Genomic DNA, 16,109 nt, shown 5'->3' with positions numbered 1-16,109 from the left:
ACGTATACATATTCCTCAATTTCGGTGTTGTTTCATTTATTTGTTTTTATACACTCGGCAATAAATCGTACTCCCTGTCTTGCACAGATAGCTTAAATTGCTTCCTGGCGCAATTAGCCCATGCCATGTCTGCCTCTGGCTGCGGGGACAAAGACAACTTTGTTCCTAAACTTTTCTTACACCTTTCCTCACACCTTTTCTACCAGTTTTCAGAGGGAACACTTAGGATTGTTAGAGAGCCTTGTTCAGTCACAGGCCACTGCACAGCAGAGGACTTCGACACCAAACCTTCACTGGGAAGCCCGTGGCTATTAAAAAACCATCATTTTAGTCCTTATCAAATTAAAAACGTGACGGGGAGCACAGAAGGCACCCGGAGTCCCCGCTCGGAGCACGCTCCGACTCGGGGCTTCCCAGCACGGAGCTGCCGGTGCCGCCCACGGGCCGCACCCCCGGGCGGCCTCAGCCCCGCGGCGCCGAGCCCGGTACCGAGCCCAGCACCGAGGCCAGCGCCGCGCCCCGGGAGCTCGCCCTCAGCATGGCGCCCTGCGCGGCTTCACCTGCCCGCACCAAACATGGCCGCCCCGGGCCCCGTCAGGCGGAGCGAGCTGCCAGGAGCCAAGATGGCGCCGGCCGCGCTTGCTTTGTCAGGACCGGTTCCAAGATGGCCGCCGGGCGCAGCAAGATGCCTTCCCCGCCGGCCGCCCGCTCCCAACGTCGGCGGGGCGGCGCCTGCCCTCAGCAAAGATGGCGGTCGGAAGTGCCCCTTGCTCCTAGGCTCCCAGCCTTCGCTCCGCGCCGGGCTCGGCTCCGAGATGGCGGCGGCCGAGCTGGAGTACGAGTCCGTGCTCTGCGTCAAGCCCGATGTCAGCGTGTACCGCATCCCGCCGCGCACCTCCAACCGCGGATACAGGTGCTCGGCCTTCAGCGGGGCGGGAGGAAGAGGAGGAGGAGGGGGGGGGGGGGGGGGGGGCGGCCTGGCCGGGGCAGTCAGGAGGGTTGCATGCACGATGTGTGTAACCCACCTGCCTCTAGGTGCAGGGGTACCTGGTGCTGTTTCACAACAGTACGGTAAAATAATGGAGTGGCTTTTCAGTATGTTTCAGAAGATTGATGAATTTTCCTGATGATTATAAGGGGCTTTCCGTGTTTAAAGGTTCCAAGTGAGTTCTTGGGTTTCAGTCTCCCCTCTTCTGCAATATTACAAAGGAAAACACAGAGCTGATGTTCTCTGGATAGTGTCTATTTCCCTTTATGCAGCGGAAAGGTAGGCTGCTCAGAGCTATGCGTGTAAACTGGCAGCAACAGAGGAGCCGAGACCTTGCTTGAGAAGAGAGGGGAATATTGTTTGAGAAGAGGAGGGGAATAAGGCGTCTGTGTGCATTGAAGGTTTGGGAGCAGAGACTTCAGCTGGATGCGCAGAAGTGGACAGGTTGAAGTACGGTCAGTGAAGAGTTGCTTCTCTTTTCAGGGCATCTGACTGGAAACTGGACCATCCGGACTGGACAGGGCGACTTCGTGTCACCTCCAAAGGCAAAACTGCATATATAAAACTAGAAGATAAGGTGTCAGGTAAGGGAAGGTGTGTGGTTTGGCAAGACTGTAACTGTGGTTGCTAGTTATGAATCTGCGCCTCTAAGCCTGCTCAAAGCTCTGTGTGGTAGCTCTGGACATGCATTAGAAGAAGCTTGCTCTCCTTAATACCTGCTTCTTTGTTTCTAGGGGAGCTGTTTGCTCAGGCTCCCATAGACCAATATCCTGGCATTGCAGTGGAGACGGTGACAGATTCCAGCCGTTACTTTGTGATTCGGATTCAGGATGGGACTGGTAAGTTGAGGGGTCATGTATATGCCAAGTGCCGGGGTGGAGGAGATGGATGGAGCTGGTGCATGTCTGCGTTCATCAGGCATACCTGGAGCTGCATGTGTGTTTGGCGGATTGAGATAGTGGGGGGAGTGCTGAAAAGTCTGGGTAGGGTGTCTAGAGGGGTAGGAAGGCAAGATTAACCGAGAAGGGTTCTCTGCATTGCACAGAGTACAGGGAGGAGCATTCAGTTTCTGAGAGTGCTACATGGTGAGAAAAGCGCATCTTACAGGCCAGAAGCAATGACTTTCTGTGAGCTGCTTGTGTCCAGCTGTAGATGTGTCAGAGGGAAGTAGCACAGAGTGGTTTAGGAGAAGCAGGAGGATTTTGGAGTGAATGGACACAGGGGTCAATTTGCAAGGCACCTACAATGACTCCTTCCATCTCCTTGCTAGGACGAAGTGCATTTATAGGCATTGGTTTCACGGACCGTGGTGATGCCTTTGACTTCAACGTATCTTTGCAGGATCACTTCAAGTGAGTTGTGCTTTTCTGGACTGCTGCTTTTCCTCTAGCTCCTGGAATGAGTTGGGTGGTGGTGCATGTTCTCTTGGAGCAGGTTTCCTCAGGATGATCATGAAACACTGCAAGCTGAGGGTCCTGCAGGGTCTGATCCGTTAGTCTTAAGTCCTGTGACACTACAGGTGCAGCGTTAGACAGTCTCTTGGGTTTGTGGTATTCTGAGCTTTTTGCTGTACTACACTGGGGGTGGTGAGATAGCTGGCTTGACAAGGCATGACAGTTCTTTGGCAGAGTGGGGAAAGGAATCATGCATTATTCTGAGGCTCTGCTTCCATTTGCCACAGTGTCTTGTGTTTACCTCTCTTCATTTTAGGTGGGTGAAGCAGGAGACAGAGATCTCCAGGGAGTCTCAGGAAGCTGACACGCGTCCCAAATTAGATTTAGGGTTCAAGGAAGGGCAGACCATCAAACTGAACATTGGGGTAAGGAGCGAAGTTGACTCAGCTTCTTTCTCTGGATATGCCAGTGGAGACTGTTCCTCACTTGTCCTCCCTCTTTATACAGAACATGACGACAAAGAAAGGAGGAGTAGCCAAGCCTCGTGTGTCTGGATCAGGGGGCCTAAGCCTGCTTCCACCTCCACCAGGAGGCAAAATTGCAGTCCCTCCCATCCCTCCTCCTTCTTCCACAGCCGTTGCCAACCAAGTCACACCGCCACCCGTGCTGAAATCCAGTAATGCGAGCAGTGCAGGTAAACATTAGCACAGAACAAATAGTCTGTTGGACACCAGTAGGCGCAGAGATAGAACACGGGCCAGCTGCAGGGAACTAGTGTCAAAAGTGCAGTTAAAAGCCCTGTGAAACATGATGTACCCTGAGGGCTGTGCTTCCTTTGACCTGAGGATATCCGTGTTTGTTTAATAATAGCAGCTTGATAGCCTTGCCAGGGAGAATAGCACTGTAGCTGCTCTCCTTGCAAGAAGAGAAACCAAAACCAAATGAATTGGTCAAAATGACCTGGCTGGTTGGGTATCAAGTTTAAATACTTGAATTCTTCTGAACTTGTGTGTGCTTTAGGGGCACAGACAGAGCTGTATAGGGTGTTTAGGAAAATAGTGCTCAGTCCATAGGGAAAGGCAGATAGTTCTGTGGTTTTTGAGAGGTGCAGGAAAAGAACTTCTTGAGAGGAGTTGAACAGGGAGGGAGGTAGCTTTAGTACGAAGACCAGAAGGTGCAAAGCATAATGGAGTTGGGCTGTAACAGAGATTGCTGCAGTCTTTTAGGTGTTGTACTGAGTGTATGACTGCAACTTGAATGCTGAGGATACTCCTGTGAATTCAGAGACATTAGCAGTGCTGTATACAGACCTGATAAGAAGCTGTAACCTCCTGAAGAGGACTGGGCTGCAGTGCATGATTTGTACTGACCAGAAGAAGCCTGTTTAATAACTATTATGGTTGCTGTGCTTGGGCTGAATCTGATTCCTAAATCCACTTGGAAGGGGTAATATGTTGCAAATGCGCTAGCTGATACACTAAGATGCAGACCGAATGGTTCTTGATGACAATGTACCCCTGCAGCAGGAGCTGGAGGCTCAGTGTACATTTAGTAAAAGGGGCTGCTGTTAAAACAAACTCAGTCCTTAAAAATTCTAGCTTCCTTCTCCTGGAGGGAGAGCTGGATGCCGCTGCACCTGGTAGTTTATGCAGGTGACAGTTTAAATGCCTGTCTTTTTGTTGTTGTTTGTTTCCCCTTGACAGATTTTTCTTCTTTTTCTGTCTTAGATATCCTGTTAGACTTAGATGCTCCAGTGTCTGCATCCAAGGCACCAGCCACAGCTACTGCAGACCTCTGGGGAGACTTCAGCACTGCATCCAGGTAAACTCTGGTGAAGGGAACTCCGCACAGGAAGGGTGGCTTCCTCATGGGTGCTGGAAGAGCAGTGAGTTAAGAATTCCTATTAGAGTTGCTCCTTCTGATTGTCCTATCTTTCTTTCAGTGCTGTTCCTAATCAGGCTCCTCAGCAGTCCAACTGGGTCCAGTTCTGAATGGTCAAAGCAGTGGAATGGAACAAACTGATGACCAAGAGGCTCTAGAGGCACCAGATGGAATCATAGGGGGCACAAACCCCTCTAGTCTTCAATCAGAAACGAGTCAGGACAATCCTTTTTTTAAGCCAGGTCTTCACTTCAGTCAAAACTTACTATTTTTGACCCCACATTGAAACTACTGAACCTAAAGAGAACATACTGACTCCTCACAAGGCGGGCAAGGAGAAGGGGGAGCCTCATTTCTTCTACCCACTTGGCTGTTGCATGCTACATCCTAGCTCTTCTTCCCCATCTTTTCATACAGGGAAAGCAAGAATCCTGAGGAAGGTGGGTACAGGAGGAGGCTGGGTAGGTGCCTCTGGGTTCTTTGTCTTTTTTTTTTTTCCTGTTGCTTTTTGCAGTTACTTTCAATAGCAGCTCAAGTCACTGCATCTTGGCCTACAGTGCTGAGGGCTGCAGCATTTGACTGGAGCTTGTAAATGGAATCTGTGAGGAGATAAGTCATATTTCTCCTAAATCTCAACACAAAATCCTGTTAGATTAATTATGTCTGTGGTGAGGAGTGAACCTCCCCATGCATGCACTACTATTCCTTTCTTTGGTGCAATTCTTTATAGTGCTGGATGTTCCTGTGCTCTTAAGGGGAGGAGTCATGCAAGTCCTTGAGCAGATCTGCTGCCCCTATGCTGTAACTGCAGCTGGGCTCCCCGTCACGAGACTCCTTGTTTGGCTTGTAGGTTCACTGGAAAAAGTTCTCTCACTCCTCCCTTCTCCCCTGTTCCTTCATGCAAAGGCCTCATTGCCATTGAGCTGTTTAACTGGAAATAGCTTTAAAAAGAAAACAGAACCTGTCTTTATAATTCGGTAGTTACTTGCACTAGATGACATCCAGGTAATCCCACCGTTCAGCGTTTCATGTTCCTGCATCGCTATCCTGAGCCCTGGACTTGTATCTGTCCAGCAGCACTTGTGACTGCACTGTGTTACAAGTAGTGTGCATCCATGCCACAGTAAGAGCTGTGGTGAGACAGTGGGTTATTCTCCAGTGAAGGGACAGTCACTCTTCCCTTTTCAGCTGTCACATATCATTTGGGCAAGAAATGTATAGTAGGCTCAACCTTGAGAACTGTGATGGCCAAATTATCCCACCTGGGTTCCTTGTGGCTTTTATTCTAGGAATAACTTTCTAGGGATGTGAGCTGGTTCCTGTAACTCGGAAGCTTATTTTTTATGTTTTTAATATGTCCTGAAAATCCTCTACTTCCCATGTGGTTTAGAGAATTAGAGGTAGAAGGCCCTTACTTTCTCCTGTTCCTTTTGGGAGAGTTTCTGAAGGCCCTTTGATGTGGACACTATTCCAACTTCAGCAGCTGTGGATGTCATCTGGCTTGTAAGTCTGCTGATAACCCTTGGCAAAGCCCATGGGCAGGCTAGAAACTTCACAAGCCCTTCCATGCTAGCTGATAAGCCAAAACACTAGTCAGGAAGATGGTTTCAATGACCATTTTATAGTACCTAGTTACTAGAACCCTAGCATTAAAGTACTTCTCTAGACAACTTCTTCCCATTTTCAACACTCAGCCAACAGCAACACTTTTGAAACTGGGATATTCTCTGCTAGCACACCTGTGCAAGTAAATTTTGCCCTTTGGGACTAAGATTTCCTCATGTGTATTTTAAAGGAGTAGTAAGTTGTATGTACCTTGCACTTGCTAAGCTCTGTCGTCTGTTTTGTCTTCTTGCTACAATGAGGGCATTTTGGGGACTAAGTTTCACCTAGACCATCACTCCGGGAAGCAACACTTTTCTTGAAAATCGCTCTAAAGCTGCTGCAGTTCCACTTGTGGAAGTGGGGACCAGACTGCTCTTGGATGTATTTTAAGTAGTCATTTAATCCTGATCCCCTGGCTCTCTTGGTGTTCCCCCTGCTTCCCCCTACCTTCAGAGTTGCTCCTGCAGTCTCATTGTACTTAAGCTCTGTCTCCTCAGACTCTGTGGGTGGCCATAGTCTGCTAGCTAAGCCATGGACTCTGCTGGTTGGCTTTTTTTTTTTTCTCTCTTATATTGTCAGGTCCTGTCATTTCAACTACACATCAGTTCCCCAAACTGAGGAAGTTTATAGCACCAATTAAAAACTAACTAGGAGCCTCTTCTGTGTTGTCTTAGTTAGTATTCTGAAGATAATATATTATGTATTTGAAAAGCTAAAGAAGCAAAGATTAAAGATACATGTATATAAAGCATAAAATGTACTGGTGAAATGGCAATTAAACAAGTAATGTTGGGGAAAAGAATGTCATGAGTCTTCTAAGTTGTCAAATTGTTGTTGCTTTGGAAGCCCTGCAGATTGAAGATTGTTGTCTCCAGCAAGATGCCACTGGCCTACTTGTTCTTCTGCAAGTGCATTGTGGCCTGCAGACTGGACAGGAAGAGCTCTAGGAGTGAACGAAGTTCAGTCTCTGTCAGGGCCAAGTAGGTGCCTGGAAGAAGGACGTAACAATGACCTGTGGCTGTTCCAAACGGTGGGAGTCAAAAAACAACGCGGAAGACAGGCTTGACTGGGGCTGGGGGCGAGGAAGGGAGGGAGGGAGGGAGATATGCTTGATGCGAATATGGATAAAACTAGCAAGTGAGAAAACTTTGTTGCCCTGCCGGTTAGCATTTCAGACATTAGAGGCTTTACACCCTGAAGATACTTGTCCAAATTCATTCTTACAATACTTGCAAATGTGAAGCAGTCCCTGCTGACTGCGGAGATGCACTCAGTGGGTCCTTTGTCAGGGAGCAGTGAGGGCAGGTTGCTCTGAAAGGAGAGCAAGTTGGGAGCTGAGCCACAGCAATGCAGACAGGGGCAGTGGCCTCACCAACAAAGGAATAATCCTTTGGTACCTAAACAGGAAGATTGGAGTAGGTCGGGGTGGGGGTTCAGACCAGCAGGGTACATGGCCAGGCGTAGATACAGTTTGCAGGCATAGGAGGAGTAGGGCGTTGCCGACCTGAGTCCAGGCAGCCAGGTCCCCAGAAGATATAGGTTATATGCCCAGGGCCCTGACGTTCTTCTGTCTCTGGTCTGGTCAAGGCTACTCACAGCCATCTGTTTGTGCACAGCCACACTCGCTCAGTGCTTGTCTGCCAGACAATGAAGTACTGCACCTGGTTGCGTTGAGAATATCGTGGAAGTCATGTGGCCTGGGTAAAGGTGAGAAGTCCTAACCTTTTAAACCAGATATTCTAATAGCGCCTGTAAACATTGGTGCCATTCGTCAACTATAACAGAATCTGTGGTGGCCTGGAAAAAACACCTCTCTCTTTCTTCAGATGTAAGAGCAAAGCTGTTACCCCTTTTCAGTGAATATGGTGGATAAATGGCTGGGTAGGTCCCGGCAGTGAGAAGGTGAAGGGTCCCATCCATGTACCATGGTGAAGCTCAACTAACTTTACAACAGGTACTTGCAGTGAGAAGGGGTGAAAAGACTGGAGTTACTTCTTCACAGTAAGAGGAGTTTCAGGTAAAGTCTGTCTATGGGAGGTGCTGGGATATAATTGTGCTTGCGGAGTAGAGAAGTGTAGACGATTGGAAAACAGTTCATGAGGAAGAGAGCTTTGACCTCTCCGGAGATCTTCCTGGTCCCCATGTCCTTCCACACATCAGGGCCTGCTGCAGTGCAACACCTTGACATGTTCTGTGCAAATCCTCTCCCTTTCTCAATGGCCTTCACCAGGAACAGGCTTTCCCTCCCCCTGGGTCTGCATGGTAGAAAAGTTGGCTATGGCAGTACGTTATTGGCGAAGTTACTTTGCCTGTTACCAGACTGGCTGAATCTTCCATCTTTTCCTGCACTTTCTGTTGCCAGTGTCTTTTTCTAATCTAGCTTCTGCTGGATGCAGGCTGCTTCAGACATAGTCTCTGATGTTGCAAACAGTAGTGCTCTCTAGATGAAGGATTAAGGCCAGGCCTTTAATAGGAATCACAACGTCAAGCAAATACGCTCAGGTCTTTGGGCAAAAACGCCAGGAGACCTGCATGAGTGAACACGGAGCTCCTGACCAAGTTTAAACAGACAAAGAAGGCATACAGACAGTGGAAGCAAGGACAGGTAGCATGGGAGGGGTGCAAAGACATTGTCTGAGCAGCCAGGGATCAGGTTAAGCTAAAGCCTGTTTAGAATTAAATTTGGCCAGGGACATCAAGGGCAATTAGAAAGGGTTCTATAGGTACACCAGTGATAAGAGGAAGAGTAGGGAAATTGTGGGCTATCTCTGGGAGGAAGTAAGAGACCTTGTCACCAGGCATAGGGAGAAGGCTGAGGTACTTAATGACTGTTTTACTTCAGTCTTCACAGACAAGAGCTCCAGCCACGTGGCCTGGGCTCCAGAAGGCAAAGGCAAGGACTGCAATGATGAAGAACCAGCCACCGTGTCCCTGCCTATGGCAGGAGGCTTGGAACTGGATGATCTTTAAGGTCCCTTCCAGCCCAAATCATTCTATGAATCTGAGCACTGTCTCCTGTGCATTTATAATGTTCAACACAATGGATCAACTGCTGTCTTTGGGCAGCTAGGAAATGTGGCTCTCCATCTGAGAGGGGTGGAGGTCAAAAGGGAGGAAAGTCCATGCTTATGTTTTCCAAATGGGAAATGGACTGTAGTGGATAGAAAGAGCTCCTGCAGACAGTAGTGTTTGGGAAAAAAATAATAAAATAATAATAATACAAAGATCCCAGTGTTGTGTGGTTATTGGTTGTCTCTTTTATTTTTTAATTTTTTTTGCAACTGTTGTAGTTGGGATGAGATGTGAACGTTTGTCCCCTAGCCCTGTTAGTTTTACATTCTGTGATTTAAAACTTGCCTCACTGCTGTGCAGTAACTGTTCCTAATATAGCCACACAACATGGATTGCAAGCACAAACCTTTGAGATGTTACAAAGCTTTCTTGCTGTATGTAGACTCCTAAAGAAACGGAGATGAAGAGATGTCTATTGGAGGAAATAAAACAAATTAAGCACACAAACACACATGCAAAACATAGTCTTTGTGAGCTTTAGTGATTGGGGGAACAGAATCTGAAGTGATCTGTCCTGTTAAATCAGCATAAACGTACGAAACTCCAGGAGGGAGTGTAACTGGGCTGTTAATGAATAAGGGCAGAGCAGTGTTGCCTCTGTAGTTAACACATTTTAATGTCTCATTGCCTAGGCAAGCCAGTGGGTGCTTGTTATGTTATGTGAACAATAGTTCCTCAGTCTAGACACTGTGTTGGGTCTCGCCCAAGTTAATAGCTTTGTCCATGTTGATAGTCAGGAAAAGCACATTGCAAAATACAATTAACAGCCCGTACACTTCTAGTTTGATAGTTTATTTTTTGACTGCCATTAACTATAATTCTGTGTCCTTATCCGGACTCAGGCTGCTGAAAAAGATTCAGTTAAGCTGCCTATGAGCTTGGGAAGATCGATCAGCAGCCTGTCCGTAGTGACTTGAGAGCAGAGCTATGTTTGTCCAGCTGCCACTGCTGGGAGTCTAAGGTGAACTGCTGGCATCGCTTGTGTCTGGGGCAGGCTAGCCAGGTAAGTTGCAATAGCCTGCCTTTCCTTTTTTTTCCCTAGGTGTCATAAGATGGCAGCAGTACTACACGACAGGGTGGAGGCAGCTGGCTTTCACAGGGAACAGAATTTTTAAAACATTTGAAGCAGTTTGAAGAGGCATTCACCGAAGGCAGTGGTTGCCTGTATCTTGCAGCCTTTGTGCAGAGAGCCCTGTGCTCTAGGGATGTGAGGGGGTGTGGTGCTTCCTGGCACTCCTAGCCTGCTGCTCAAGCCTGGCTGGGTTGTTAGTACCTGCCACCACGGACTGCAAGCTCAGTCTCACCTGTGACAATGTGCTGCTGCCTGCTGCTGATTCCCCTCTTTGTAGGTCTTCTGGTGATCCCTGCTATCATCCACACCTTCTCCATGGGACCAGCTGAGCTCCAATCAGTTTGGGCAGGGGGATGAAGGCAAACACCACATGGAACCTGGCTAGAAATGGAGAAGTGCTGTCTGCAAAGAAATCACGCCTGGCATCTGTCAGCAAGAACATGCTGACTCCTGGGTTGGCTCCCCTAGCCGGGGGAGACCTTCAGTGTCTGAAGGAGGCGTGTGTGTGTGTGTGTGTGATAAGGGGGGCTGGAGGGGAGGTGAGGGCCAGACCTGCATGTAGAACAAGCCACAAAGCAGAACTGCAGCACCTGAAGGCGTCCGCAGGATCATCTGACATGGACGGTGAAGAAAAGGGTGTTTTGATGTTGGCACTCAGGCCAGTAGGTCAAAAGAGAAGGATATCAGCAACCATAAAACGCTAGCACAAGGAATTTCATGAATCTGCTTTGAAATTCCAGAGCAGATTTGGGTGACTGCAGAGTTGTATTATTGGCTTTTTTTTTTTTTTTTTTTTTTTTTTTTTAGTGCTTTCCTCTGTCCAAGAGCAGCTCTGCCTTCGTGCCCACCAGTATCACAACTTGTCATTCAAATGCTTTCTTGAACAACATATAGTTGGCCTCTGGTCAAGCTTACTAAAACACAGTTTCAACGTTTTTTCCTTAATCTCACTTGACAGTGTGGCCCTAATGGAAATTATATCTTCCAAATGCAGAAATGTTACGTTGTCCTAATATCCTCTGCACTTCAGTGCCCTTGTGCACAGTGTTGGGCTTGGCACTGAGAGGCACATACCCCCTCTTGTGGTCTGCCGGTGTATACACATAGGTGTATGTGTCTTTTTTTTTTTTTTTCTTTTTTTTTTTTTTTTCCCTTTTTTCTTCCTGAAGTGAATTCTAAGCACTTGTCCATGAACACTGATTAGGGTGTTATGAAAACTACTTTCAAGGATGTTTGGAGATGCTAAACCAGTACTGCTACAGAAAAGGTTGCTTTGGTTAGTAGCAGAGACAAGGAATTGAGCTCCAAGGAGCTGCAGTGCCAGGGAAGTTCGGAAAGCAGTAGGAAGGCATTTTATTTGGAGAACATTTGATATGGGGCTAGAGATATGGCAGGATAGGCTGCATGTCTGGCCCAGAGTTAGGGGCTGATGTCAGTAATACCTAATGTTGAAATCAATACCATGGGTATATGTACAAAGGCATGCTTTGAAACTACTGCTGCATACTTTTTGGACAGAAGTACAGAAAAAGTCCTCAAGTAATATATTGCATAGGGGCAGGGTTTCTGTAAGCAGTGAATGTACCCTGAGAAGCATGATCTAACTTCAGAAGCAGCTGTGCTTAGAGAAGGGTTTGAACAAAATACCTTCAACCTGTATCATTTCACAGCACAACTTTTGCACTAGGCTGTGCTGAGGTGAGTCCCGTGATGGGCCAGCAGAGTCTGAGGAGGTGTCTGATGAAGAGGTTTGATAAGCTGTGGGGCACACTGAATTCTGACAGCAACCCTTCAGCTCAGAAAGGGCAGAGGCTACACCCATTGTTCAAAGACCAGCTCTTTACTGGTCCTAAAATGCTAAATAAATAAATATGAACTGGAGGCAGGGTTTAAAATACACAAGCCACAGTGCTGCAGGCCGGTGTGAGTCAGCAGGGAATACTTTGCCCTACATATAAATCCCAGTCAGCAGCACCACGCCTGCTGGGATTCAGCAACAGAAGGGAGAGGCTCTTCACCCTGAGTCCACAGTGGGTCCCATGCTGGTGGCTGCCATCTGGAGTGCTGTTTACTTGCGGTCCTTTCAATACGCCAATGCTGACTTCAGTGCCTTAGCGTGGCAGAAGTAGGTGATGCAGACACCTGGAGAGGAACAAAAGGTGCCTTTCCTCATGTGACTGTGTTGCTATCTATCTCATGAGGAGACTCCTGAACATGGTTGAACCCCTGAGTGCCACAAAGCAGAGCTGCAGCATCTGAAGGTTTCCCCAGGATCATCTGATACAGAGGGTAAAGAAAAGGATATTTTGACATTAGCATTCAGGGCACTTGGACTGACTTCATCAAGAGACCTCTCTCAATTGTTTTTCTGGAGAATCTGGAGAAAGAGGTCCCAGTCGACTGGAAGCTGACAAACGTTGTGCCAGCTTTCAAAAAGGGCAAGAAAGGAGATCCTGATAACAACATGCCTGAGAGTCACACCTCAGTGCCTGGTACAATTACGGAGAAGATTATTCTGGGAGGTACTGAAAACCACCTGAAAGACAATGCAGACGTTGGTCACAGCAAACACAGGTTTAACAAGAGCGGGTGCCAGGTTCTGCACCTGGCACAGGGCAACCCTGGCTATATGGACTGACTAGGGGGTGGGAGGCTGGAGAGCAGCCCTGTGGAAAGGGAGCTGGGGTTTTGTCCAACGGCAAGCTCAATATGAGCCAGCAGAGTGCCCTGGCAGCCAAAAGAGCCAACTGTATCCATGGGTGCATCAAGGACAGCATTGCTAGCTGGCTGAGCAAAGTGACTGTCCTGCGGTACTCTGCACTGATGTCACCATCTCAAGCACTGTGTGCAGTTTTGGGCACCATAATGGAAGAAGGACATAAACCACTTGGTGTCCAAAGGAGGGCCATGAAGATGGTTAAGGGTCTAGAGGGCAAGACGTATTAGGAGCTGTTAAAGTCACCTGGTTTGTTCAGACTTGAGGAGACTGAGGGGAGGCCTCCTGGTGGCCTGCAGCTCCCTCAAGAGGGGAGTGGAGGGGCAGGCGCTGAGCTCTGCTCTCTGGGGACAGCGACAGGACCTGAGGGAACGGCATGGAGCTGGGACAGGGGAGGATCAAACTGGGGGTTAGGGAAAGGTTCTGCACCCAGAGGGCAGTTGGGCACTGGAACAGGCTCCCCAGGGCAGTGGCAATGGCAGTAAGCCTGTCAGAGTTCAAGAAGCATTTGGACAGAGCTCTCAGACATATGTTTTTATTTTAGAGCAGTCCTGTGTGCAACCAGGTATTGGATCTGATGATCTCTTCCAACTCAGGATATTCTGTGATTCTGTCATCAGCAGGCAGCTCTGGCCAATGTTATCAGCCATGTTATAGAAGGGCATGTGGTGGCTCTTTGTCAGATCCCAGCAGACTGCACTGCTCTCACATGGTACCCAAGAGCTGGAGGAATTTGGCTCCTCTGCAGCAAGAATTTCATCATCCTGTCTCTTCCATGCAGCCTGGTAGACAATGGGATTGCTTATTGCTAGAGCTCCTCCTCTATCTAGCCAAAACATAGAATCATAAAATCATTAAGGCTGGAAAAGACCTCCAAGACCATCTGGTCCTACCATGTCCCTATCACCAAAATCAACCACTAAACCATGTCCAAATCCCTCAGGAGATCCCATTGCCTGACTCTCTTTAATTAGATATCTGTCATCCCTTACTAGCTGCTCTATGCTCTGCCTCACTCCCCGTGTTTCACTGGCATTTTATGTACTTCCCTTGACTCCAAAACTTTTATCTCCCCTTCTTCTCTCTAATTCTGCCCTAGGAAAAGAGCTAGGTACTGAGGTGACTTGGGGAAGGGAGGGAGGACCAAGAGGATCTTTATGCTTTTTTTCTTCACTATTCCTGGTGTTTGATTTGCTTTTTTGTCTGCCTCTGAAATTATTTTTGATAAGTTTTTCTTTGAGTGGCATTAATCACCTCAGCCCACCATTTTGTGTGTGAAGTTAGGGTTGAGGTTGTTCCTAAAGTGCATTGTTTCACTACCCATTTCCCTAAAGTGCATTGCTTACCCACTCTGGATTCTCTCTTCCCTTTTATCACCCTGTCACTCGGTCTCATCCTTCTGTCATTCTTTGCAACTGGCTCTTACTTTTACTGCCCCAAATAACTTGGTATCATCAGCAGACTTTGTAATCTCATTCCTCTTTGCCACTTTGTTTAAGGAAATGTTAGCACGTGTCCTTTTACAGACCTGGTAAGAATTCTGTAGGTGCTTTCCCTCCACTGAGGGAACTGACCATTTATTCCTACCCACCTTTGCTGTTTGCTCCCTGTTAAAAGATCTGCTTTCTTATCCTGTAGCTGCCTATTTTCCTTAGAAATATTTGCTGAGGAATTTCACTGGAAGTCCCCTGAAATCCAAGTAGCCAGATTATTCTTATTCATATGACATTGACCCCTTCAAAGAACTATGAGAGGCAGGATTTCTCTTTAAAAAGGTTATGTTGATTCTTACCAAGTAGGTCATACTTACATATATTTATGTTAATTTTATTATTTTCTAATGATTTTTATTAACTTGGCCACTACAGATATTAAAACTTTATTTCCTAAATCTCCCTAGATTTTTTGTTCCCCTTTGGCATGTTTTTTTGCCATCCTGTAATTTATTTATTAAAAGGTAGTTTAAAGCAAAAGATCAACCACTCCCATTAGCATCTGTTTCACTTCTGAGTTTCTTGGAAACCCCTGGGATTATCTTGTCCATACCTACTAATTCCATGACTTTTTCAAAATCATTTTTCTTTTGGACAGGTCTTTTGGTTCAGTACTCCCAAACCAGGTCTCTTTTGTGGTACTTTCTCCAGTTTCTTCCACTGCCATTGCTGTTGCAAATAATTCATTTAACTTTGTTTCACTGTCCTTGTTCTCTTTGACTGTTCTTTTTATACCTTGATCTTCATTTAACCTCAAACCTGTGAAAAGTTTTCTGCTTCTAGTGTCTGTGGGAAAGGATTTATTGCCAGTCCTGATTTCTAGTTCTGCTTGTTGTGGTTTTACACGGAGGTCATGCTACTTTCAACTTTTTTCATTTGTATGCAAGGTCAGCTTACTGAAGAATGCATACTGATAATTCCCCTGGATCTGTCAGCTTCCTTTTGCTTTTGTCAAATCTTCTGTGGTGCTAGGTATTTCTTCACTCAGACGGTGGTGAGGCACTGGAACAGGTTGCCCACAGAGGGTGTGGATGCCCCACCTCTGGAGGTGTTCAAGACCAGGCTGGATGGGGCCCTGGCAAACCTGATCTAGTGGGTGGCATCCCTGCCTATAACTTGGGGGGTTGGAACTAGATGGTCCTTGAGGTCCCTTCCAACCCAAGCCATTTTGTGATTCTGTGATTCTGTGATTTTATGTATTGGCTTTGGGCTGTCAGTGTGATGTGCCTGTGATATAAGTTACCTGTGGTAACTTAGTTCCCTCAGCTGACCCCCTCAGTTCTAACCACACTGTAACAAATGTCTTACTTGCAGTTTTCACCACAGTTGTGCTCAACTTCAAAAGGGATTTTTTTGGGGGGGAAAGTGTGGGATCACAGCTTTAGGATTCCAAATCCTCTTTGTTCAGTGAATTAAAATTTCGCCCAACTGGATCAATTTGATTTTCAAAAGAAATAAGGCACATGCAATGAGTCCTGTCTTCTCTGCTGTTAAGCAGACCTTCTTGTTAAGTTGGGTGAAATTGGCTGTGAGGTGAAAGATTGCACATACTACCTTACTCAAATTTCATTGAGAAGTAAATGAGAAAGAGCATTAGTGCTTTTGCTGCCTTCTGTGTGGGTGCTCACGTGGCTCCAGAGCAACTACATCAAGTCAACAGCCTCAGAAAGGATAAGGATTTGTGGTGAGCAAACCAGATAGGAAGGAGCTGGGACATAGGGGTATGTGGGAGTTAGGAGTGTGGGAGGTACCTTGAACTTCTGAGTGGGGCTAAGATGAAATAAGTCTTTGGGAAAATACAGATATTGTGGGAGGACCTGGGTGTACTGGGGTGGGGAACATAGGTGGAAAGGGAAGGGCAGAACACGATGGGGAATGGAAGGGAAAT

At 47.1% G+C, this 16,109-nt stretch overlaps 1 protein-coding gene across 1 annotated transcript; it reads left to right on the top strand.

Annotated features, from left to right (window-relative positions):
* Nucleotides 1-741: 741 nt before the first annotated feature.
* NECAP1 (NECAP endocytosis associated 1) lies at nucleotides 742-6,656 on the top strand. Its single transcript, XM_084287697.1, has 8 exons — nucleotides 742-913; nucleotides 1,472-1,572; nucleotides 1,723-1,827; nucleotides 2,259-2,340; nucleotides 2,699-2,807; nucleotides 2,890-3,076; nucleotides 4,110-4,203; nucleotides 4,325-6,656. Exons 1-8 carry the CDS (start codon nucleotides 816-818, stop codon nucleotides 4,371-4,373), a joined length of 825 nt encoding a protein of 274 aa, XP_084143823.1. The 5' UTR covers nucleotides 742-815; the 3' UTR covers nucleotides 4,374-6,656.
* Nucleotides 6,657-16,109: the final 9,453 nt, after the last annotated feature.

This window comes from Netta rufina (genome assembly GCF_964035555.1).
Source record: "Netta rufina genome assembly, chromosome: 1".
Taxonomy (NCBI): Eukaryota; Metazoa; Chordata; class Aves; order Anseriformes; family Anatidae; genus Netta; species Netta rufina.
The sequence above is the reverse complement of the archived record's forward strand: the minus strand, read 5'-3'. Positions and strand labels throughout refer to the sequence as shown.

Excerpts from the sequence above, each read along its gene's own strand:
- NECAP1 (XM_084287697.1), top strand. The coding sequence starts at position 816 with ATGGCGGCGGCCGAGCTGGAGTACGAGTCCGTGCTCTGCGTCAAGCCC. Across the intron at positions 1,573-1,722 it reads ACTAGAAGATAAGGTGTCAG|GGGAGCTGTTTGCTCAGGCT; the intron begins GTAAGGGAAGGT and ends CTTTGTTTCTAG. Across the intron at positions 2,808-2,889 it reads CCATCAAACTGAACATTGGG|AACATGACGACAAAGAAAGG; the intron begins GTAAGGAGCGAA and ends CTCTTTATACAG.